The sequence below is a fragment of the Cetorhinus maximus genome, chromosome 6, assembly GCF_964194155.1.
Source record: "Cetorhinus maximus chromosome 6, sCetMax3.hap1.1, whole genome shotgun sequence".
Taxonomy (NCBI): Eukaryota; Metazoa; Chordata; class Chondrichthyes; order Lamniformes; family Cetorhinidae; genus Cetorhinus; species Cetorhinus maximus.
Genome location: NC_135884.1, coordinates 85,733,992 through 85,760,792, shown reverse-complemented (window position 1 = coordinate 85,760,792; position 26,801 = coordinate 85,733,992). Strand labels below are relative to the sequence as shown.

Sequence of the window (26,801 nt, the reverse complement as noted above, 5' to 3'; positions counted from 1 at the left end):
ACAGGGAGGTCCATTAATTACTTCAATTAGTTTTTAAATCGCCTCAATAGGCTGTTGACAGGTTGGCGGTTGCACAGCTGATTCGGCTGCGCCCCCGCCGACCTGAAAATTGAAATGACGCGGGGTGACGTCGGGAGTTCCACCCAACATCATCCCACGTCATTTTACGTGTCGGCAAGCGGGCCCCACCCGCCCCCCCCCCCCCGCTCGCTGATCTCAATAGCCAGTGAGTGGGAAAGAACATGGCAAGTGGAATATAACGTGGAAAAGTGTGAGATTATACAGTTTAGTAGGAGGAATGGAAGTGCCAAGTAATTCTTAAATGGTGAGAGATCGGGAACTTTAGATGCCCAAAGGGCCCTGGGTGTCCTTGTTCATAGATCACTGAAAGCTTGACATGCAGGTGCAGCAAGCAATTAAAAAGGCAAATGGTATGTTGGCCTTTATCTCAAGAGGATTTGAGTACAGGAGTAAAGATGTCTTGCTTCAATTGTATAGAACCTTGGTTAGACCACACCTGGAGTATTGAGTACAGTTTTGGACCCCTTACCTAAGATGGGATATACTTGCTGTAGAGAATGCAGCAGAGGTTCACCAGACTGATTCCTGGGGCAGCGGGATTGTCCTATGAAGAGAGATTGAGGAGACTGGGCATGACTTCTCTTGAGTTCTGAAGAATGAGAGGTGATCTCATTTAAACTTACAAAATCATTCAGGGGCTCGACAGGGTAGATGCAGAAAGGATGTTTCCCCTGGCTGGGGGAGTCTAGAACGAGCGGACACAGTCTCGGAATAAGGGGCAGGCCATTTAGGACTGAGATGAGGAGGAATTTCTTCACTCAGAGGGTAGTGAATCTTTGGAATTCTCTGTTTCAGAGAGCTGTGGAAGCTCAGTTTTGAGTATCATGACAGAGTTCAAGACTGAAATTGATAGATCTAGATACTAATGACATCAAGGGATATGGGGATAGCACAGAAAAATGGCATTGAGTTAGACAATCAGCCATGATCTAGTTGAATGGCGGAGCGAACTCAAGTAGCTGAATGGCCAACTCCTGCTCCTATGTTCCTAGGCCGTCGGGTACAGATAGCAAACAAAAAATAAATTTGGGTGCAGTGCTTCTCGGGAGGAAAGGACTTTCACCCTTTCTTTCTTTACAATGCATATTTTCTTTAGGTGCTATTAAGAGGAGGGGAGAAAAAAAAACTGTCCCTTTTATCTGCAACCTGGAGAGGAAAAATATATTGGAAAGATCTGTTTTGTCCTCTTTCATCCTCTTTCACAAAAGCTTCACACATCACAACATGTGACACACCTCTCCCCATGCAACTTTCATTTACTCTGGACCTGTTCCAAACCATATAAATAGGGGATATTTACAACACTTACAAAAGATTGTCCATTTAAAGTGACAGCCTGCAGGTTGAGTGGCCTGATTACATGCTGTACATGAATATCCAGTACTTTCACATTGATTGAGAGAGCGTTTGAAAACTGACTGGTTGAGGGAGAATTTCCAGGAAATGTGATAGTTGGCTAGCTACCAAATGATAATGAGTTTGAATCAATCTACGGCCCTGGGAAAGGGGGAAAAGAACAGCGTCCTGGTTGCCAAGACATCAAGCAGCATTAAGGTAGAGGAGGTGCTGTGCAACAAATTGAAATATTTAGGAGATTAAAATAAAGAGATTTTTTATTTTCCCTTCAATTGAGATTATTGACAAATCAACTGATTTTGATGTTCTTGTCAACATTGACATTTTTATTGCAATATTTGTGTCTCAGTTTGACAAAAATATTACCCCTGCATTTTACTCCTCACACTCTGAAAGGATCTGACTCCTGACGAGAATGGTTCTATGGGTGCCCAGTGTGCTCGGAGCAACCTCCAGCTGGGAAAGGTCCAAGGGTGCTGAGTGCCCATGGATCTGACTCCCATTGGGAATGGTTCTATGGGTGCTAGGTTCTCACGTAGCTGTCTCTTAATAGGAAAAGTTGAAGGGTGCTGGATACTCTTGGACCAGACTCCATCTGGGAAAGGTCTATGGGTGCTGGATACTCTTGGACCAGGTTCCTGCTGGGAAAGGTCTATGGGTGCTGGATACGCTTGGACCAGACTCCTGCTGGGAAAGTTCTATGGGTGCTGGGTGCCCTTGGGCCAGACTCCTGCTGGGAAAGGTCTATGGGTGCTGGATACTCTTGGACCAGGTTCCTGCTGGGAAAGTTCTATGGGTGCTGGGTGCCCTTGGGCCAGACTCCTGCTGGGAAAGTTTTATCGGTCTTGGACACTCTTGGACCATACTCCTGCTGGGAAAGGTCTGTGGGTGCTGGGTGCCCTTGGGCCAGACTCCTGCTGGGAAAGTTCTACGGGTGCTGGGTGCCCATGGAGCTGACCCATGTTGGGAATGAGTCTGTGACGCTTGGTGAGTTAATTAAGGAGTGTCAGCATAGATTTGTAAAAGACAGATCGTGTTTGATTAATCTATTGGAATTTTTGATGAAGTAACAGGGAAGGTTGATGAAGAGAATGCAATTGTTGTTTAGAGAGGCTATGGTATTGTCAGTGGTCTAGTAATCCAGAGACCTAGGGTAATGCTCTGGGAACCTGAGTTTGAATGCTGCCACGGCATATGGTGGAATTTGAATTCAATAAAAATCTGGAATTAAAAGTCTAATGATGACCATGAAACCATTGTCGATTGTGGTAAAACTTATCTGGTTCACTAATGTCCTTTAGGGAAGGAAATCTGCTGTCCTTACCTGGTCAGGCCTGGCCTACATGTGACTCCAGACCCACAGCAATGTGGTTGACTGGTTGATTCTTAACTGTCCTCTGAGGATGGGCAACAAATGCTGGCCTAGCCAGTGAAGCCCACATCGCATGAATTTTTAAAAATATGCATTTGACAAAGTGCCACATAAAAGGCTGGTTAACAAAACTGAGGCTCATGAAATAGGAGGGTCGAGTCAGCTTAGAAAAAGGTTGGCTTAAGGACAGAAAAGTGAGTCAGGATAACTGGTTGTTTTTCAGACTGGAAGAGGGTAGACAGTGGAGTTCCCCAAGGGTTGGTAGTCGGACCACTGCCTTTTATGATAAATCACATGGATATTGGAATATGGAGTAAAATTTCAAAATTTGCTAATTTGGATATGTGGCAAACAGTGAAGGTGATACCATCTTCTGCAACACGACATAGATGGCTAGCAGAATGGGCAGACAAGTGGCAGATGGAATTTAATGCTGAGAAGTGTGAGGTGATGCATTTTGGAAGAAGGAATAGGAAAAGGCAATATAAACTAAATGGCACAATCTAAAGAGTGCAGGAACAGAGGGACCTGGGGGTTCATGTGCATCGATCTTTGAAGATGGCAGGACATATTGAGAAAGTGGCTAGCCAAACAAATGGGATCTTGGGCTTCATAAATAGTGGTAATGGGTACAAAAGCAAGACAGTTCTGCTGAACCTTTATCAAACTCTGGTTAGGCCACAACTAAAGTATTTTGTCCAGTTCTGGTCACCACACTTTAGGAAGGGTGTTATGAGGCCTGAGAGACTGCAGAGAAAATTGACCAGACTGGATCCTGGGATGAGGGATTTTAGCTACAAGGTTTGATTGGAGAATATGAAGTTGTTTTCCTTGGAGCAAATGAGACTGAGGGGAACTTTGATGGAGTTGTACAAGATTATGACAGGTTTTGGTAAGGTAGACAAAGAAAAGCTGATGGCCCAAGAACCAGGAGACTAGGATTTAAGGACAAAATTTTACATCCCACGGACAGGCAGGTGACCGACCCGATTGAGCATAAAATCGGGCGAAGCCCCGACGTCATCGTGCACTTGCGAGATATTTTGCTCGGTGGGTGCGCGCAAGTCAGAAGTGCACCCTCCGTCAATTAAGAGGGCAATTGAGCCCATTAACGGTGCAATTGACTCCAATTTTTCATGGCCTATCCAACCTTATGGTTGGCGGACGGGCGAATCGGCCAGGCAGTCTTTATGTTTTTCATCAAACCTCATCCAAGGGTGGAATGAGATCTCCGTCGTGAAACAAAACAAAAATAAATAGCTGTGGACAGAATTTTTATGGGGTATATTTTCAGGTGCTTGATTGTGATGCATGGACATTTTTCCAGCTTTTTGAACCTTTATTTAACCATTTGAAGGTCTGCAGCTCCCCGAGGCAGCGGTATGCCTTCAGCGAGCTCTCTCGCAGCGCTCCCCTGCACCCGCAGTGACGTCATCGCCCACCCCCCCCCCCCCCCTTCCTGCCCCCATCCCAGCAGTGCTGAGCTTTTCAGTGTGTATTTAATGCCGGCTGGCCGTTAGTTGGCCAGCCAGCGTGAAATCACAGTCAGAAACCAATCACCAATCACAGTTGGGGGCCCATTTCCTGGCCGCTTCCGGGCCCGTCGATCGCGTATGCCCACCAAAGGTAAAATTCAGGCCTAAAGAGTTTGTGCAAGAGTGTTGCATATATGCTCATTCTTAAATGGGGAAATAAAAATATTGCAGAAAGAATTAATAAATAAGGAGCATTTTCAGTGCTGATTGTGTATACATTTACATGGAGCAGGACAAATTGTGCCATTTTATTTTAGGAGTCACCCTCACTCCATCCCACAAAACCCACTTCTTGAGTGCCAAAAAATAATAGTTTTTTTTATATATAATAGAAATTGTGTGGTGAAATATTTACAAAATTCATGTAAATAATGACAGGCACATAAATTGATTGATGGTAAGATAAATATAGAGCATTAGGCAGATGCTGAGGGATCCAAATCCATAAATGTATGACCAAGGCTACCTATTTCCATAACATTGCCCGATTTCACTCCTGGTCCAGTTCATTTGCTGCTGAAACCGTCATCTACACCTTTGTTACCTCTAGATTTGTTTGTTACAATGGACTCCTGGCCAGTTTCCCACGTTCTACCACCACCCCCCATAAACTTGAGGTCATCCGAAACCCTGTTGCCCATGTTTTAACTCGCGCCAAGTCCCATTCAACTATCTCTCTGTGTTTACTGACCTACATTGACTCCCGGTTAAGCAATGCCTAGATTTTAACAGTCTCACCCTTGTTTTCAAATTAATCCATGGCCTCGCCCTTCCCTAACTCTGTAATCTCTTTCAGCCCTACAAACCCCTCCCCACCTCAATCCCTGCCCTCTGCAAATTCTGCCCAATTGAGCATTCTCAATATTAATCGCTCCACCATTGTGAGCCATGCCTTCAGCTACCTTGGCCCTAAGCTCTGGAATTCCCTCACTAAGCTTCTCCATATCTCTACCTCACTTTCCTCCTTTAAGATGATCCCTAAAAACCTGTCTCTTTGACCACGTTTTTGATCATCTGGCCTGATCTGCAGCTTCTTATATCAGTTCCAATTCACTCCAGTGAATCACCTGGGGACATTTTATTATGTTGAAGGTGTTAATAAATGCAAGTTTAGTGGGGGACAGTGGCATAGTGGTAATGTTACTGGACTAGTAAACCAGAGGCCTAGGCTAATGCTCTATCATGGCAGCTGGTGGAATTTAAATTCAATTAATAAATCTGGAATTATAAAGTAGTGGTGACCATGAAACTATCTTTGATTGTCATAAAAGCCCATCTTCTTCAATGTCCTCCAGGGAAGGAAATCAGAGCCATGGAGACCAGGAAGGCCCCACATTAGAATGACTGATCTGTTGACAACAATCTGACCACTAAAGCTAAAAATGTTGGAGGGAAGGGGGGAAACCTGCCCTGCTCCTGTTCACTTTCCAGTGACTCCTGCTGAGAACCAATTTTACGTGGGCATCAAATGATGGCCACTTGCAGAGTTAAAATCAGACTGCATATCTCACTTTTATGAACAACGGCGGCTAAAGTGCCATTCTGGAAGCCAGATGGGAGCCCGGGCATTTTTCACAGGAATGACTCAATGCCTTTCAGAGAGATGGCATCAACTGACATCAAGGCAGTATTTGACAGAGTGTGGTATCAAGGAGCCCCAGCAAAACTGGAGTCATTGGGAATCAGGGGAAAAACTCTCCACTGGTTGGAGTCATATCGGGCACAAAGGAAGATGGTTGTGATTGTTGGAGGTCAGTTATCTCAGTCCCAGACATTACTGCAGGAGTTCCTCAGGGTAGTGTACTAGGCCCAACTATCTTCAGCTGCCTCACCAATGACCTTCTCTCCATCATAAGGTCAAAAGTGGGGATGTTCGCTGATGATTGCACAATGTTCAGCACCATTCCCGACTTAAGAAGTCCGTGCCTATAGCAAGACCTGGACAACCTTCAGGCTTGGGCTGATAAGCAGCAAGTAACATACATGCCACAAGTGCTAGGCAATGACCGTCTCCAACAAGAGAGAATCCAACCATCCCCCATTAACATTCAGTGGCATTCCCACCACTGAATCCCTCACTATCAACATCCTGGGGGTTACTATTGACCCAAAACTGAACTGGGCCAGTCATATAAATACTGTGGCTACAAGAGCAGGTCAGAGGCTAGGAATCCTGTGACGTGTAACTCACCTCCCGACTCCCCAAAGCCTGTCCATCATCTACAAGTCAGGAGTGTGATGGAATACTCTGCACTTGCCTGAATGAGTGCAGCAACAACACTCAAGAAGTTTGACGCCATCCAGGACAAAGCAGCCCCCTTGATTGGCACCCCATCCACCACCTTAAACATTCACCCCCTCCACTACCGATGCATAATGGCAGCAGTGTGCACCACCTACAAGATGCACTGCAGCAACTCACCAAGGCTCCTTTGACAGCAACTTCCAAAACTACCACCTAGTGGGGTAAGGGCAGCAGGCGCTTGGGAACACCACCACCTGCATGTGCTCCTCCAAGCCACACACCATCCTGACTTGGAATTATATTGCCATTCCTTCACTGTCGCTGGAACTCTGTTCCTAACAGCACTGTGGGTGCTACACCATATGGGACTGCAGTGGTTCAAGAAGGCAGCTCACCACCACCTTCTCAAGGGCAGTTATGGTTCAGCAAAAAAAGTGCTGGCCTAGCAGCAATGCCCATGCCCCGTGAAAGAATTTTTAAAAAGTTTCTCCCTTCACTCCGTGAATCTCCCCTCCCTCCTTCCCTTCCCTGGGGCTTACTGTTAGTGAGGGACAGTGCACACCACCAGGAAGATTTTGCCTCTGGACAGATATCACCAATCTATGCATCCAACTGGAAGTGAGTTGCAAGACATATTCTCCAAATTTACAGTGCCCACTCCAAGTATTCAGTGCTTACACACTCTCTGTTCAATAATTTATAATGCATGCGCTGTCAAACCCCTGAGAAACTGCCATGAATTTAAAAGACTTTTCTGTCTCAGTACAAATGTGCTGTTAATATTTAATATATCAGTTAGTTGGTGTTTACAAAATGCTACACAACATCGGGTTTTAAAAAATATATGTGCTGATGTGTGCCTCAAACCAGGAGGCCCATTGAGCTGTCAGCAAGCTCCCACCATCAAAGAGGTTGGATTAGGTGGTGGAGGTGAGGCTACCAAACACACAATGTTTTCCATTCATACAACGTGCCTCACCCTCAGGACCCTGTCTTGGAGTGCTTTACAATGGTTGAAATAGGTATTGTCATAAGTGTGAGTAAAGAGAAGGGGAATAGAGAGGCTGCTTTGGATTTTGCTAAAGAGCTTTGAAGATGTTTGGAATGGATTGAGGGCACCAAGAGGGAAAGGAATTGGATAGAGAATTCCTGATATCAGGAAGACTGTAACTCAACACTGACCCTTACCCCAGACTCAGAAGGCAGGCTGTAACCCCAACACTGACCCTTATCCCAGATCCAGAAGACAGACTGTAACCCCAACACTGACCCTTACCCCAGACCCAGAAGACAGACTGAAACCCTAACACTGACCCTTACCCCAGATCCAGAAGGCAGACTGTAACCCCAACACTGACCCTTACCCCAAACCCAGAAGGCAGACTGTAACCCCAACACTGACCCTTACCCCAGGTCCAGAAGGCAGACTGTAACCCCAACACTGACCCTTACCCCAGGTCCAGATGGCAGACTGTAACCCCAACACTGACCCTTACCCCAGGTCCAGAAGGCAGACTGTAACCCCAACACTGACCCTTACCCCAGGTCCAGATGGCAGACTGTAACCCCAACACTGACCCTTACCCCAGGTCCCGATGGCAGACTGTTACCCCAACACTGACCCTTACCCCGCAGAGGAAGTGCTGCTGGATGTTTTAAAGGACTTCAATGGAATTTGAAGGCTATCTGCACAAATCCTGCGATCACTAATGGGAGCTATAGCTGCAGTCTCTCTTGGGCTGCAACGTGACAGGAACATGGAGTGGAGGCAGCAGTCTGGGCTGGCTGGCTGAAAGGTAACGGAAAGGCTTTGGGGGAGTGTCAGTGATGGGAGCATGCATACTGTCAACCTGAGGGAGGGCAGCATGCTCTTGCTCCACGGAGCCACTGACACTCCCCCTGGCAGAGCCTCAGCAAGCCTGTAATTTGCTGGAGGGCATATTACTGGGCTGCTGTGATGGTCTGCAAGCCCCTTTGATCACTGGGATCCATAGCCATGATGGCAGCAGTCTGAGTCTGCATTGCAACCAGCAGAGATCAGCCTGGGCATCCACTGCAGCACTGACATGTTGGGTGGTTTCTGCCTGTGCTGCAGTGGAAGCTGAGATAGCCACCATCAGATGCTGCATCACGTGTGTGTCCACAAGTTCGGTTTTAGACTTGGCCTGCACTCCTGTGGTGGATAGGATGGTCTCCTTGAGAGTGACAAGAGGCTGTCTAACAGGTTTGCCATTGTACCAAGCGTTTCAGCGTGCATGACCACCAGTGTTTTCCTGTATGCTGCCCTATCGAAATCCTCATCTGAGACCTCTGCAGCAGAATCTGCCTGTGACCTTGCCCTACAGTGAGCTGGCACACAAACTGTCTCCTCTCTCAGGTTGCAGGCCACTCAAGCTGGGAGACTCACCACGTGCTTATCCCAACTCTATTCCCTCTACACGTAATGCCAGTATCTGAGCTGGTGGCTGTGAGAGTCAGATCAAGTGATGGAGCTCCCTCATCAGAGGTCTAGTGTAGCTCTCACCCTTCCTCCTGAGGCTGCATGGCTGCCCAGCAACAGCTGTTGGATATCTGAAAGCAGAAATTCAGAAGGAGAGCGCTGGTGTAAAGGAAGAGGGAGTGACGTTAGAATCAAATGGGCCATGGTCGCTTCATCTGCAGCTTGCACTTCATGACAGGTAGCAGGATGAGCGTGAGGTAGAATTTGAGAAGGAGCGTAAGGAACATGCAGTCATCCTGAAGTCACAACAGAAAATGCTGGAAATACTCAGCAGGTCAGGCAGCACCTGTGGAGAGAGAAACAGTTAACGTTTCATGTCAGTGACCTTTCAACAGAACTGGGACAATTTAGAAATGAAACAGGTTTTAAGTAGGACAAATGGGGGAGGGTGGAAAAAGAACACAAGGGAATGTCTGTGATGGGGTGAAAGTTAGGAGAGATTAAGTAGGGAGAGACAGTAGTCTAGTGGTAGTGCCGTTGGGCTAGCAATCCAGAGGCCCAGGCTAATGCCCTGGGACATCCTACCACAGCAACTGGTGGCATTCAATTCAATTAATTAATCTAGAATATAAAGCCTGTCTCAGTGGTGGTGACCATGACAACTATCATTGATAGTTGTAAAAACCCATCTGGTTCACTAATGTCCTTTAGGGAAGGAAATCTGCCATTCTTGCCTGGTCTGGCCTACATGTGACTCCAGACCCACAACAATGTGGTTGACTCTTAACTATCCTCTGAAATGGCCTAGTTTAGGGCAATGGGGGATGGGTAACAAATGCTGGCTTTGCCAGTGATGCTTACATCCCATGAAAGAATAAAGATAAAAAATGATAAAGGAGCTGGTGGGCAAAACCAAAGGGAGTGGTGATGGGCCAAGTAAAGAAACAAAAGATGTGTCCAGATGAGATGTGAATGGCAGAATCATGGACAGCTGCTGTCTGGAGGGAAAAACAAGATTAAGACCAAAACATTCAAAGACAAGGAAACAAAATAGAGGCAGAAATTATGGTCTGAGGGCATAAGTGCGGGAAATGGGACAGACACAGTCAATATCCCACTCAACCGTGATGGAGGGGAATCCTTGGTTGAGGAAGATGACATTGTTAGAACATATATGGTGGAGACGGAGAATGGAATAGAGGCTGTTGTATATTTCATATCTCAGATCTATTCAGAGATGACACTAGTTTCTGTGTGTGCAATAGATTTTATTCACAGTGCTTTAAAATGTCTACATGCTTACAACTCAGGCTTCCAGTCCCTTCTACAGCTTTCTTTATTTTTCTCTGAGTCCACACCCAAGCTTAACCAATGAAGCACATGAACATCAATAGTAAATAGACTGATATAATCAAACACAGAACAACTGAGCACTACAGAATCCTTGCAGGAAGCAGGGTGGGAGAATATCTAATCAAGTTAGCTGTGGGAGTCAGTGGGCTTATAGTAGATATTGGTCAACAGCCTATTATAGTTAAATTGGAAAAAAATACACACCAGAAGTTCCCAGGATTGCTCCTAGCTCTATGCTGAATTTGACTTCTTTGACCCAGCATGGGGGTCAGAGTGCCTCAATTGGCCTCAGTATCACTGACCTAGTGATGGGGCCTGTGAGGCTCTCCCATCCCCCCCTGCAGCCTGTAAACATTCACTCTCCAAAGATTTTCAATGGCTCTTTCTAATTATTCCCCTCTACCCTTTGGTTTCACTTTGCTCTGAATTATAAAAATGTTTGGCAAATAACTTTTCAGTGGCCCAATGTAAGATGCAAGGACATCACTCATGCTGTTGTCACATCTATTGCATATGTTGAAAATGACGGGAGTGGCACGATAACTAAATGAAAATCAGAGAAAGGAACTTAGCACCATTTTTGCACACCTTGAAATTTTCCCAGGGGCAAGTTTTTCCACCCAAAACATACGGGCACCTTATAAATGTATGTAAATAGAAATGAGTGACTGTAGCAGATTTACCAGAATTATGCCAGGATTTGGAGGGTTAACTTATGCATGATCTTGGCTTATGTTCTCTAAAGTATAGAGCGTTGAGGAACATAAGAACGTAAGAAATAGGAGCAGGAGTAGGCCATTCGGCCCCTCAAGCCTGCTCCACTATTCAACAAGATCATGTGCTGATCTGCCCAGACCTCAACTCCTCTTTCGTGCCAGCTTCTCATAGCGCTCAACTCCCCAATATTTCAAAAATCTATCTACCTCCTCTATAAATACTTTCAGTGATCTAGCCTCCACAGCTCTCTGGGGTAGAGAATTCCAGACACTCACTACTCTCTGAGAAAAGAAATTCCTTCACATCTCAGTTTTAAATGAGTGTCCCCTTATTCTGTAACTACGTCCCCTAGTTTGAGATTCCCCCACTAGTAGAAACATCTTCTCAACATCTATCCTGTCAAGCCCCCTCAGAATCTTGTACATTTCAATAAGATCATCCCTCGTTCTTCTAAATGCTAACAAATAAATGCCTAACTTGTTTAGCCATTCTTGATATGTCAACCCCTTCATCCCAGGAATCAGTGAATCCCTTTTGAACTGCCTCCAATGCCAATATATCCTTCCTTAAATACAGGGACCAAAACTGTACACAGAATATGAGGTACGGCCTCACCAACACCCTGTACAGTTGTAACAAGACTTCCCTATTTTTTAACTCCAAACCCCTAGCAATACGGGCCAAAATTCCATTTGCCTTCCTAATTACTTGCTGCACCTGCATGCTAACTTTTTGTGTTTCATGCACAAGAACACCCAGATCCCTCCGTGCTGCACTTTTTTGGAGTGTCTCTCCATTTAAATAATAGTCTGCCTTTTGATTCTTCCTACCAAAGTGCATGGCCTCACACTTTCCTACATTAAACTCCATCTGCAAAGCTTTTGTCCACTCACTCAACCTGTCTATATCCCCTTACAGATTTCTTATGCCCTCACCTCAACATGCCCTCCCACCTATTTTTGTATCGTCAGTAAATTTGGATACATTATACTCTGTCCCCTCCTCCAAGTCATTAATAAAGATGGTAAATAATTGAGGCCCTAGGACTGATCCTTGTGGCTCTCCACTAGTTACGTCTTTCCAACCTGAAGAAGACCTATTAATCCCAGCTTTCTGTCTTCTGTGTGTTAACCAATCCTCAATCCATGCTAATACATTACCCCCAATACCATGAGCTCCTATCTTGTGCAATAACCTTATCGAATGCCTTCTGGAAATCCAAATACACTACATCTACCGGTTCCCCTTTATCAACTCTGCTTGTTACATCCTCAAAGAACTCTAGCAAATTTGTCAAACATGATTTCCCTTTCACAAAACCCTGTTGACTCTTTGATTGTGTTGAGCTTTTCTAAATGTCCTGCTATTCCTTCCTTAATAATGGACTCTAGCATTTTCCCAATGACATGTTAGGCTGACTGGCCTTTTTTCCTCCTCCCTCCCTTCTTGAACAGGGGCATCACATTCGCGGTTTTCCAATCCGTTGGGACCATCCCGGAATCCAGTGAGTTCTGGAATATTTCAACTAATCCCTCCACTATCTCTGCAGCCACTTCCTTTAAAACCCTTGGATGCAGGCCATCAGGTCCTGGCGACTTGTCTGCCTTTAGTCCCATTAGTTTGTCAAATACTTTGTCCCTCGTGGTAGAAACTGTTACAAGATGTTTCCTCCTATTAGCTCCCTGCTTATCTGATATCTTTGGGATGTTTATAGTGTCCTCCACCGTGAAGACTGATGCAAAATGTTGGTTTAAATTATGTGCCATTTCCCTGTTCCCCATTATCAATTCTCCAGTCGCATCCTCCAAGGGCCACACTCACTTTAGCTGTTCTCTTTCTTTTTACATACCCATAAAAGCTCTTGCTGTTTGTTTTTATATTTCTTGCAATTTACTTTCATAATCAATTTTCCTCCTCTTTATTAGCTTTTTAGTCTTCTGCTGCTGGTTCCTAAAACATTCCTAATCCTCTGGCCTACCACTAGTTTTTGCTGCTTTTTATAACTTAATTTTTGATTGGATATTCTCCTTGACCACCTTTGTTAACCACAGGTGGTTCATCCTTCTCATTGAGTTCTTCTTTTTGACTGGGATAAATTTTTGCTGAGCATTATGAAACGTCGTTAGACTGTTATGAATGGTCTAATCGAGGTGTTTAAAACATGCAAAGGATTTAATACACTCCATACAGGGACATTATTTTCTCTGGCGGGGCAATCAAGGGAAGTTAATCTTCCAATGTGGAGGAAAATCAGAAGGCATTTTTCACAGAAACTCTGGAGCTCCCTTCCCTAAAAAGCTATGGGGAACTGAAAACTTTAAATTAGAGTTTTGTTGTGTAAGGGAATCAAGGGATATGGAGAAAAGGGGGGAGTAAATGGAATTGAGGTCCAAATCAGCCAAAACAACAGAATAGACTAGAGAGGCTGAATGGCCTTCTCCTGTTCTGAATAGATCCTATTTTAGTTGTCCATTATACAGGGTGCAAGAAGAGCTGAACAGTGGTCCTGAAAGGGGTCTCCTCCTGGCTCCGCAATATTGGTCTCACCTACTGCCAGTTCCTCCATAGCCCCATCCTTTCTCACCATTGGCCCCTGGTGGCCCTGCCCAGCTAGGAGCAGCCAGATTTCCGGCCCTCCCTCCAATCAGTGAGCGGCATGCCTGGACTCATTAAATGCTCGGCCATTTACTTCATATTGAGGAGCATTCTAGAATGGATTTGCTTTCTTGCTGATAGTGTCAGGTGGGGCGGAGCAGACACCCAGCCCATTGCCTGTGTATCACATTCGATGGGCAGGCACTGACGTCGATATCCCACTCTAACCTCAAAATAAATAGTGGGCTGGATTTATTGGGTGGCCAGTGACCCCGATGACTGGCCAGAAAGCCAGGGGCAACCCCAGCTCAGCAGATTTGGGGAGACCTGGCCCAGATAATCCTTCAAAGGATAAGAGCCCAACTCCAAGACTTGCTAGCCAATCAGAGGACTCTTCAGTCTCAGCCGTGCCATCAGTTGATCTGGTGGTTAGTTTCAGCTTGGCAAGGGTGTTGCCAGGGGGAGTGGTCTCTCTATGGGCCGCCACTGCCCAATTAGGAGGGCCCCCCAAGTCTGCAGGGAGCCAGAATTCAGCAGGCGGTTTCCACATTCAGCGGAGGGCCCACCTACCGCTGGTAAAATGCTAGCGGTGCAGGGAAATGATCCTTAATTGGCCACTTAAGTGCTACAGTTAGCCTCTGGGAGGGTCAAGAGCTATTCCCCACCTTTCCCACTGCTAGCATGGTGCCATGGTAGTGGAAAGGTGACAGGCACTCTGCCCTGCTGCCTTCCCCCTTCCCTCACTGTTTCCCTCCCCGCCTCCTATCCCGATCTTACAGGCCCCATAATACTCAGCTCAGTGTGCACTAAACTCTTGTCGAGCACAGCAACGCCTCTTTTAATATTCTGGACTATATTTTATGGATGGGGCAAGGTGCCTGTTGTCTCTTGTTTTCATTTCTGGTCAAACTATTTCTCTTGAAAACTGTTTGAGCACTTGGGAAGGTTTGCCCTGTTTACAAGCTCCAATGGCTCGGGCAGGTTAAAATGCAATGGTGAACGATGGCAAAGGAACAAAAAGCGAGATGGATTTTGGACCCAAATCAAAGGAAAAATGAGGTAGTCTGAGAAGCAGTTGATGAATTCCTGGCGGTGAATGGAATCAGTGTGTTAAGGGTAGTTACAGTTCCCTGTTCGGTGTGAGTCTGACAGCATTATTTAAAATTAAACTCTGCTCAATGACTGTAGCACTTGAAAGCATTCTATAAATACTGGAATGAGGGAGGACATTTCAAAGCAAGTCCATGTCCTTTCTTTGTTGATTTATCATTTGTTTTTCTTTTATTGTCTCTATTATCCCCTGACAGTGAGAGAATGTGTGTGCAAGAAGATTCCAGGTTTCACTTTGATTTTCTCCTGATAGACTGATCAAATTTATCTTTTTGCTTCACAGTTCTTCAAACTCCTCCCCTGAACGGGTCACCTATCTTTGTTGGAGTGCTTTTAAGTAAATGTTCCCTCTTGACATCACCACCGTGCATGGTCCCCCCCACCACCCCCACTCCACCCACCCCCGACTCCCACATCAACCCTTCCAATGCCTCACCTAGTCTTGTTTTTCATTTAGGGACCTGACCAGTGTTTCTTGACTGTCCTGACTTGACCAACCCTGTCTTCAGCTGATCCCCTCTGTGTCAGGTTGCTATCTCTGTTTGGACATATTCTTGGAGGCTTCACCACACGACCTCTGACTTCCAACTGCCACACCCCCACACTTCCACTATTGGTCGCTCAACATGTCCATCCTGGCAGTGCATCGCCTTCACACAACAATTACAAAGCAAATAGACTCTTTGTTACCTGATTTGATGATTCTTGACTGTCAGCCCAATAGCCTCTTCCCCCATGTCTGATATTGTTATAAATAAGAAAAGTTTGCAATGATTTTTTTTTTAAAACACCACTTTTGAATGCCCTGGTGATTTTTCTCTCTCAGCTGCTCACAGCCGTGTCTTGGAAATGAATCTTTCATTCCTAAAACGTCAGGGCGATCTTGGAGAGTTGGCAACACTATTGCACCAATAAGTTCCAACCTTGTTGCGAAGGACCTTGATCAGGAGCTGGATGCGTGGCTGATTTTTGCCCATGCTCCCAGGTCACACAGAGATGCAGCAGTTAATTGTGGTTCTTTTACTGCAGCTCCAGCTGGGAACAGCCAACTGGGCATAGTTTATCTGGCTTAATTTTTGTTTTGATCCATTTCTGGGCTCAGTTCAAAGATTGTTTCATGGATCACTTAACATTATCCACAGGAGACCAGTGAGAGGGAATTTGAGCTGGCTCCTGTTTAACACACTGGCTTTCTCTCCAGTGTCAAATTGCCTTCAAGAATGTAACAGAAAAAGGCACAAATATCTGTGCTACAATGAGCCTATAAGCAGCCTTTTGATTCTAGTTTGCCTCCGTTGGTAGCAGCATCACTTGTGAACCAGAGGTCTGGAGACTTGAGCACATAATCTGGGTTGATACTTGAGTGCCGCCCAAGGGGAGTGCTGCACAGTTGGATGCATTGTCTTTTGTGAGGCACTAAACAAAGACATTGGTTGCCTGTTTGGATGGATGTGAAAACCCCTTGGCAGTTTTCCATAGAATTTATCAGCACAAAACTGGATATGGTGGCATAGTGGTTATGTTACTGCACTCATAATCCAGAGGCCTGAGCTAATGATATGGAGACAGAGTTCAAATCCCATTAGGCAGATGGAAATTAAACTTCAGTTAATTAAATAAAACTGGAATAAAAATCTTACCTCAGTAATGGTGACCATGTACCTACTGGATTAACAAAGCCAAAATAGCCAACTGCCATCAACTTCATCACCACAAAGGCACACTCAACCCAGTCAGCCCTGGAAAGTCCTCCTCACTAACATCTGGGGGCTTGTGCCAAAATCTGGAGAGCTAGACTAGTCAAGCAACAGCCTGGCATTGTAATACTTATACTCCTCAGTCAATGTCCCGGACACTTCCATCACCATCCTCCAACCAGCAGGACAGATCCACCAGAGGTGTTGGCAGTGTGGTATATTTTTGGGAGGCAGTTGCCCGAGAGTACTCAACATTGACTCCGGACCCCATGAAGTTACATGGCAACATGCCACAGATGGGCATGGAAACCTCCTGCTGATTATCACTTTCCACCCTCTCTCAGCTGATGAATCAGTACTCTTCCATGTTGATCATCACTTGGAAGATGTACTGAGGGTACCAAGGGCACAGAAGGTGCTCTGGGTGGGGGATTTCACTCTCTATCACCAAGAGTTGCTCAGGAGCACCAATATTGACTGCCATAGCCACATTCTGAAAAGCATAGTTGTGGCAGGTGGTGAGAAAAGCAACACAAGGGGAAAACCTACTTGACCTTGTCCCCACCAACCTACCTTTTCTATAGACCTTGTGAAGACAAAGTGTCACCATGACACTGAGGAAACTATCCATTGTGTTATCCAACATTACAACCAACATGCCAAATGGGATGGATTCAGAACCGATCTAGCAGCTCAAAACTTGGCATCCACCAAGTGCTGTGGGCCATCAATAGCAGCAGAATTGTATCACAACACAATCTGGAACCTCATAGCCTGGCATATCCTTCACTCTATCTCATTACCATAATGCCAGAGTTTTCACCCTGTTCAATGAGGAGTGTACAAATGTCGACAGGACCAACAGCACTAAAAGTGAGATGCTATCCTGATGAAGCGACAACCCAGGATTACCTGAATGCTAAACAGGGGATAGACAGAGCCAAGTGATCTTGTAAGCAATGGATTTGGTCAAAGATCTGCACTTCTGCCATATCCAGCTGTGAATGCTGTTGGACAATTAAACAACTAACAGGAGGAGGAGGGGTCCATGAATTCACTCAGAGGCAGGATTATTTTGTGAGTGGAAGGATGTTTCCAGTAGAATTCTGCAAGACTCAGTATTGGGTCCCTTGTTTTTTGTGGTGTATAGCAATGATTTCTACTTGAATGTAAGGTATATGATTAAGAAGTTTGCAGATGATACAAATATTTGCATGTGGTTGGTCATGAAGAAGAAAGCTGTAGACTGTAGGAAGACTTCAATGAGCTGGTCAGGTGGGTAGAACAGTGGCAAATGGGAAGTTCAATCTGCTAAAGTGTAAGATAATGTATTTGGGGAAGGCTAACAAGGCAAGGGATCACACAATAAATTCTAGGATACTGAGAAGTGTAGATGAACAGACAGATCTTGGAGTGCATGTCCGCAGATCCCTGAAGTTGGCTGAACAGGTAGATAAGGTGGTCTAGAAGCTTATGGGATACTTGGCTTTATTAGCCCGGGCATATAATATAAGAGCTGGGAGGTTAAGCTAGAACTGTATAAACGCTAGTTAGGATGCAGCAGAAGCACTGCATACAGTTCAAGTCACCTCATTATAGGAAGGATGTGATCATACTGGAGAGGGTACAGAGGAGATTTACCAGGATGTGTCCATAGATTGGAGAATTTTAGCAGAGAGAGAAGCAAGATTTAATGTTTTCGTCAACAACCTTTCGAAAGCAGTGGAAGGTGTTGTCGACAGAGTTATCAAACAGCACTTACTCAGCAATAATCTACTCACCAAAGCTCAGTTTGCGTTTTGCCAGGATCACTCAGCTCCAGACCTCATTACATCCTTGGTCCAAACATGGACAAAAGAGCTGAATTCCAAAGGTGAGGTGGGAGTGACTGCCCTTAACACCAAGGCAACATTTGACCAAGTGTGACATCCTGGTAAAATTGAAGTCAATGAGAATCAGGGGGAAAGCTCTCCGCTCGTTGGAGTCATACCTAGCACAAGGGAAGATGATTGTGATTGTTGGAGGTCAATTATCTCAGTCCCAGGACATCACTGCAGGAGTTCCTCAGGGTAGTGCCCTAGAACCAACCATCTTAAGTTGTTTCATCAATGATCTTCCCTCCATCATAAGATCAGAAGTGGGGATGTTTGTTGATGATTGCACAATGTTCAGCACATTCGCAACTCCTCAGACACTGATGGAATCTGTGCTTTTGTACTTGATGCCTTTCTTATTTAACCCTTGGGGTCCCATCTGTATTTCAACACCATTAGGAACTATTTATGAAGAAGGGTGCTCAAAGAAGCCTGGCTAACATCCATCTCTAATCCAAAACCATCATAACACAAATGTAATTAGTCATCTATCTCAGTCTGGTTTGTGAGATCTTGCTGTGTATATATTGCCCGCCATAATTTGCCAGCAGTACGATAATGATTCCATCTTTTAAAGAATTCATTAGCTGTGAGACGCTTCTGGATGTTCGGACAGTGTGACAAGGCTTCATATAAGCTCTTTCTTGCAGATGGTGTCAGATTGCTGACGGAATTACTTCTAAATTTTCATAACATTCAGTTTATTTCCCTTGTCTCGGCTGAGAAAGTTCATTAATGTGCAAAATGATCGTCTGTTTAATTATTTGCATGTAATAACCATGGCCTCTGAAAACCATGGGAGGAGGGAGATCAGACCCCATTTTAAGTGCTGAGATGTGCATGATGAAGCCTTGATCTTCCCCACCTCTACTGGTTATGGAAGGCTGAGGGGGTGTCAAAGGAAGATTTTCTCTTCTACATGTTCCTGGTGGATGCTTGCAGGAGATGGGGGCAGTGGGGTGCGAGGGATGGATAGAGGTGTGAAAGGCTACAAATAATAAATTTGTCTCCACCACCACAAAACATCACACAGAGCTCCCCATTGGACCCTCTAAATGCAGGCCAAAGAAAATCATTTTGGATTGACCTTTCTTGAAAGATCAAGGCCAACATCCAGGGTTCGAACCCCAGGATGCCCAATGTGCCCCAGCACCTGCTCTCCTACCTCCTTTCACTGGATTTACCTACCACTGCTGTACCAGGAGGCTGGGCATGAGGAACGTCCCAGTCTGGTTATCCACTCCCCCTCCCACTGATACCCCCTCAAATTCGGGTGACTCTGTACCACCCTGCATAATTCCCTGATAATCTGCCGGGGACCTACACTCAACAGGTGGGCTGTAAGGACCGTGGGTATTTGGGTTCCCCCATCCCTTGCCCACATTCTTTTTAAGCTAACAATAAAAGAGTTGTAAAGAGGTTTCAGTAGCTCTGCAAAGGCTGGGTCAGCTCTACATTCATTAAATTCATTACAGCTTTGCCGTACGTCAGAAGAAGTGGTGGAGAAGAGTGAAATAAGATAGGTGAGGCCATTGTACTTGGAAACAACCATATGCGAGAGTGTCTAGGTGTATGAGTCCAGTTTTGGATTAGTCCTTCTAGAAATTTCCAAAAGGCAAACCAGACAGAAAAAAGTAAATTGCCTTTATATAGTGACGTTAGTTGAGGGATAAATATTGGCCAGGCCACCATGGAGAACTCCCTTACTCTTCTTCAAAAAGTGCAATGGGATCTTTTACATCCACCTGAGAGGGAAGACAGGGACTCAATTTAACACCTCACTCAAAAGATGGCACCTCTGACAGTACTAAAAAGTGTCAGCCTGGATTATGTGCTTATGTCTCTGGAGTGGGACTTAAACTCACAACCTTCAGAGTTAGAGGTGAGAGTGCTGCTGACTGAGCCATCGTTGACACTGCAGTATTATCCATCCGTTCAAAAGACTGCGATGGAGATCTAAGGCCAGCTTGATCTCTTTCCTGGGTTGAGTTGACAACAGTGAGAATGTTGGGAGTGGACGTTCCACATTTATTCTTCCAGGTGCAAGGTGGAGATTTCTGCCCTCTCAAAGTCCTGTGCCTTTTAGTGCGAGTGTTGGATTTATTGTGAAACCCTCTCTTACACACTGCCATGTAAAAACAGCCTTTGGGGCCCATTCCAACATCACAGGGCAATATAAGGCTGTCTCCAGTATGGCTGGTGCTTATGGGTCTTTCTTCAACAATGTTTGAGGTCAGTTTAATGTGCGTTCCAGTTTCCTTGCTTTTTTGTTAGATTTACTTTATTTTCTTCATCTTTCTCTTCCCGCAGACTGCTTCCCACCACGCATCCGCCTCCAGCCGGGAGGGCGGGACACTTTGGACTGGCGACACCTCTATCGTCTGCAGTGCCACTCTGCAATCAGCTGGCGGGACGTGAGACTTGAGCAGGGTGAGTTGAACTTTATCCATTTTTGCCTCCTCTTCCTCATCCTTGCCCCCCTCTGCCCCCAGTGTTCCTCCCAGCACCTCCTCCCCTCTCCGAGACGGACACACCCTCTGCCTCTATGTGTTAGCCTCCACCTGTCAGCCGAGAGCCACCCAGTTTGGGTTGGTGAGCTTGTTGGTACCAGCTGAAGATTTATCCAACTAGCCCAATCATGGTGGCTAACTTCAGTGGGCAGACCCTTAATGTCCACACCTTCTCCCTTCCTCCTTATCTGCTCTCCTGAAGTTGGCAGATGCAGGAGCCCGAGCTAATTTTGCCATTCCCTACCCAGGCAACATTGAAACTAATTGCCAGAGGCATCATTTTCCTCATTCAGGGCAACTGAGTCACAACATCGAGGCATATAACCCCATGGGAGCTGCCAAAGCTGTATAGTACAGTATCTCATCATGTTATGCATTTATTCATTGAATCATCAAGGAAAGCTTCCACTTTACAACCCTGACCAGGAAGACTGATCCTTGGACACTGGTAGGTTATGAGACTCCTTCCCTCTCACTGAACAGATTACATTTGTAGCAAAGATTGGTAACTCAAGTCACTTAACATTGCTTCAGACAAGGAAGTGCCTCAAACATGGGACAAGTTAAATTTGATTCCTGTGGCCCTATTGTAGCAATCCCTCTCTCTGGGACTAGCAGCTTCTGAAGCCAGGCTTGAGGTATGGCTCTGTGTCAGGACAGCTGATGCTTTTGGCCTAAGCAGATTCCCACATTGAAACCTCATGTTACCACATTTTCCCCAACTATTCAATCATCAATATTTCACAGAACATTTGTAGATATAATGGGCTAGATTTTACAGGCAGCGCAATCCTTGTCCCCTCCCCCTCACTGGTTTAAAAGTCAGGGGGAAACCCGCCCCACTATCCTGACGGCTGCCTCACAACAATTTAACACCAGGAGCAGCATTAACTGCTTCACTGTAAGACTCCCGCCCCTAACCCAGGAGGAAATCCTGCCTCTGATTGGCCGGCAGTGCCAGCCAGGAGCAGGGACCACTGCTGGGACTACAGGCAGTCCCACCACATGGAGGGGCCCAGGTAAGTCCGGGGCCGGATGTCTCAGCGAGGGCATTAAGGGGCTGGAATCAAGAGGCTAGGGACTGGTTAAAGGTCAGGGAAGTGGCCTGATAGGGTGCTTCCGATGGGCCCAGGGAAGCCACAAATGTGGTCCTCCCTGCTTGCCTATCACCAGCCCATGCAGCTAAAGGTACTAGTGTTCCTGTATGGCGTGGGCCTCCCCATCACCACCGACACGGGTAAAATGCTGCTGGCAATGGGATGAGGCCCTTAAGCGGCCATCAATTGACCACTCAAGGACCTCAATAGGCCCAAGGGCCCAACGCCTCCCCTGCCCTCTGTAAAAGTTCAGACAGGCTGGGGGCTGGTGGGTTAGCACCACTGGATTTTACTTGACCCCCACCCACCCACCTTCAAACCGACTGGCAGGGGAGCATAAAATCTAGCCCGCTGTTAAAACCAAAACCATGAAATTCAAAAACTGTTTTTATCCTTGTTTATTTTCACAAAGCCATCCCTTAGGTTTGTCTTTCTTCCCTGACCCTATACTTTCTCTTTGTCTCTCTGTTTCTTTATATCTGATGCCTCTCTCATCCTCTCTCCTCCTCTCTCCCCCCTTCTCACTCTCTCCCTCTTTGTCTCACTAATTGCCTGGAAAATGATGGAGATGAAATGAAGCAATGACACATGGGACCTGGTGACTCCTGTGTATGGGTGGAAAGGAATCACAATTTTACAGTGGACTTGTGAGGACAGATAAATCTTCTGGACTTTTGCTTTGTTATACTTGGGGATTGGGGTAAAACTGTCCATCTTCTGCCTCATTGGCTTCAATCAAAGCTATTAGTGCATCTGGGGAATGAGTGTGCTTGAGGGGCTGAGTGGCCCTCTCTGCTTCTGTGCTTGGTGACTCCAGTAGTACAATAGTGCATAAATGACAGGGGAAAATTTGTATTAGGGGTGGAGAACACATGTGCAGAGCTCTGCATAATTCTCCCAATAATAACATTACATCCAAACAAATCTTGCAACATGTTTGAGTATTCCAAGAGAGCAGCTATCAAGTTACAACCCAACAACATTTCAGCTGCAACATTGCTCCTTTAAGGATGAAGATTTTACTGTGCCAACCTTGAATCAATATACATATTTCTTAATTTGGTATTGCTAAAAGCCAGGAATTTGTAAGCAACATATTCATAGCATGCGTTGCGGTCCTGCAGATTGGAGGCTTAGCTAGCATTGCTATAACAACCACCTAGCTGTCTTTATTTCCAACTGGAAATTAAGATACTGTTTAATAAGGTTTAATAGGGTGTCTGCTTCTATTTTAAAAAAATAAATCACTGCACTGGAGACTTCTCATGATTAAATGCCATGTGCAGCATGAGCTATCCCAGCAAGCTGTGACAGTTCTGTGACCAGTCTTGGAGAGTAAGCTGGTGTTCAGAAATTTAGCAAAGCAGCTGATAGCTTGGGTTTTGATGTCTATTGTATTTTGTGTCTACTTGTTGGTGCAGCAAACTGGTATTTCTCCTGTGGTGTTAAAAGGGAATGATGTGTGTGTGTGTGTGTGTGTGTGTATTGATGCCCGTCAAAGCAACCATTTTGTCCATCACTGCCTATTTCATCCACGATGGGAAGTATGGGTGTGATGTGCTGTACTGGTAATGTCACTTGGCTTGTAATCCAGAGGCCCAAGCTAGTGCTCTGGAGTTATGGGTTCAAATCCCACCACAGCAGCTGGTAGAGTTCAAATAATACAATCTGGAGTTGAAAGCTAATCTCAGTGATGGTGGTTGTGAAACTAGCATTGATTATGATTAAAACTTATTTGGTTCATTAATGCCCATTAGGGAAAGTAATCTGCTATCCTTGTCTGGCCTACATGTGGCTCTAGATCCACAGTAATGTAGCTGAATGTTAACTGCCCTATGAAATGGCCTAGTTAGCAGTTCAAGGCCAGAGATGCCCACAAGCCATGAAATAATAACTTTTTAAAAAAAAAACTCTTAAATGCTTATGAATGTTTGCTGAGTTCAGTTTTGCTCACATGTGAGATGAACAAGTTAACGTGGGCAGTCTCATCCTTGGCCTTTGGCAGTCTCAGGCTGACTGCCATTCACTGTGCACATAATTGTCAAGACAACTTATGCGTGCTCTTTTGTCCTATCTTCCTCCTCCCAGTGACAAAGACCAGCAACTCCATACGTGTAAAGCCAGAAGCACAACCCACATCCTACCACTTTATAGACTCGTGCGTGCTCTTTTGTCCTATCTTCCTCCTCCCAGTGAGCACACCAGCAACTCTGTACGTGTAAAGCCAGAAGCACAACCCACATCATGCCACTTTAGAGAACAGAGCATAGCATCAGTGATATAAATCATTTTAGATCCATTGCAGAGGTTTTTTTTGTGCTGAAAAATACTAATATTTCAGTAAGCCCTCACAGTCCCATTGTTATGCATTTCATAAATACTCAAGTTTGACAATTTCATTTTAGTGGCAAAATATAGGAAATCAATCATTTTATTTTATTGTTAGCATTTACCATTGAATTTAGCTCGTATTTAAAAGAAAAAGACATTCTGCTGAATTACCCTATAGATCTAAATATTATAAAATGAGCTAACTGTACCTTACTAATGTTTCTCTGGCCCCTTTTTGATGGGCTGTTTTATGCTTTGGATAGTGAGTTCGAGGCAACCTATGAGCAGACATTTTGGTTGGGTCTTCACTACTGAGGTGGGTAATTCAAGACAGAAAATTTCCCTACTTGCTGGATCCGTCTCAGTAGAAAGCCCCTTGAATGTTGTGATTTTCGCTGCGCAGGGGAGCAGTGGGGAGGGTGCGGGTGTGGGATACTTAGGCAGCCACGGGAATGGCTGAGGGCTGAGGTGCGTTGATTAGAAGGCCTGCCTTGGTCCTCTGGGATTCCCAGTTATATTAAAGCCTGTTAGACACTCTAGCCCTCACATCCCTTGCCCGCTCGCTGTCCTACCTATTCCTCCATGCCAACTCATCACTATCCCCATGGCTCTTTATAGCCCCCCATGCCTGCCAACTCACTCCCCCCATTACCGTCCCATGGCTCCCTCATACTGTCCATGCCAACTTATATAAACTCATGACCTTCCATTCTCATTCACCCAGCGTGCACTGTGTCTTGAACCAATGAGCCATATAATAGCAATGGCATGTGTGGAACTGCTCAGAAAAAAATGCCTTCATTCTCAAATCTTCTTTTGAAATAAAATCTACTGCTTTTACAACCCTATAAAAGTATCAGTCAGACAGGCCATCAAAGTATCAATGACAGAGGCTTCAAAAACTTCATGCCTCTTAATCTTGTGCAAATAAACATTGAAACATTGACAAAAAGGGTCACAGAAAGAACAACTTATTATACCCACTCAAAGATGTAAATCAAGCAAAGTCAACAGTACTCTCCAGTTATCAAGACAGAACCTCCTGCTGAGAGGTTCATTTTATGAGCATGGGCTTTCAGTCAAGATGTGTAATGAGGCCATTGAGTTCCACTGAAAGAGTTCTTACACCAGTCCTCTTGAGTTGGCATGGGGACTATAAGGGACCATGACATGGGAGACGTGAAAGGGACATGGGGGGTTGGAAGGGTAAGACAGACCTTCTGAACTTACCTTTCAAAAGGTTCCTGGATCCAGACTATGATCCACGACTCCCCTAAGGGCCACGAACCACATGTCATGGAGAATCTTGACAAGCTTCTTGAAGATTTCGGGGCCTAGGCAATGCCTACCCCTGCAATGGAGCTGGCCAGGTCAGAAGTGCAGGGTGTGGGTTCACAGCTCACAACCAGCACCCTTATCCAAACCAGGGAAAATTGAGGGTGCCCGGAATGGGGAGGCAGGAATCCTGGAATCAGGGCCCAGTTGTCATGTTTAAATGGCCCAGGAATCATTCTGACTCTGTGAAAATCTGGGCTTTCCTGTCAAACACACCCCACCTGTGATGTCATGGAATTCAAAATATGTGCTTCCAGGCTGCTTCCAACTCGCAACTCAAAAGCACAAAAGAGGGAACAAAGGGGAGACTGGGAGACGTTGATAAACGTGCAGTATCTCCTTTATTACAATTAAAATGTTGGGAAAATTCAATAGAATGGACTCTTTAACCTAATTATCCAATAGGGACCATACCCAACCAGCCCACGCTTGCAAAGCTCAAAACACAGGGTCCAACATTAGATCTGATTCCATGATTGGACAACATTTGCTAAATAATCCTCAGTGTGCTAAGAATTACGCTGACAACCAATTTAAGATCAGCAGTTAGGCTTACAGTGTGGTGTATTTGTGTGTACTGGAAGCTACATATATTAATGTACTTGGCCCTGTTCTTTGCAGACAGAAAGAGCATGTACATACATCGTGCCTGGTTGAGCTGAACAAAATAAGTGACAGCCATTCACTGGTTCATTCCCCAGGGCAATGTCTTAACCAATCAGAGTCAAATTTCCTGGTTTAAATTTCAAACAATGCTTGGCAGTTAACTGTCAGTCACCATCAACTGGTGCATTATCCTTGACAACGCCTCTACCAATCATAGTCCATTTGCCAACCAATCAGCACCCTCTTCTCATGCAGTATGAATAGGCTGTTTCCCCTGACATTGGTATCTTCTTGAGAACTGTCCTGATGAGTGCAAGACGAAAAGCTTCAACACAAATGTCTCTTTTTGCAGCAGTACCCAATTTTTTGTGTGTTTTGTGCATAATTCTGTTTTACCAAGGGTATTGCTGCTGGTGTAATGCAGTGTGAAACCAACCTCCAATTGACAAGTGTCTAAACCTCAATTGTTATAGTGAGGAAAAATCCTTCTCTAAAGGCTCTGCCTTCACTGGCTGGCTGGTTCTACCAGTCAGTCACAACCTTTGCA

General features: G+C 45.3%; 1 protein-coding gene across 1 annotated transcript in view; it reads left to right on the top strand.

Moving 5' to 3' along the window:
* The window catches only part of LOC144681873 (RNA-binding Raly-like protein), a 1,117,315-nt gene that overhangs the window by 549,964 nt on the left and 540,550 nt on the right, over window positions 1-26,801 (top strand). Inside the window, exon 4 of the mRNA XM_078543976.1 lies at window positions 20,686-20,805. Coding sequence (XP_078400102.1) covers window positions 20,686-20,805 — 120 coding nt within the window. The remainder of the gene's footprint in view (window positions 1-20,685; window positions 20,806-26,801) is intronic.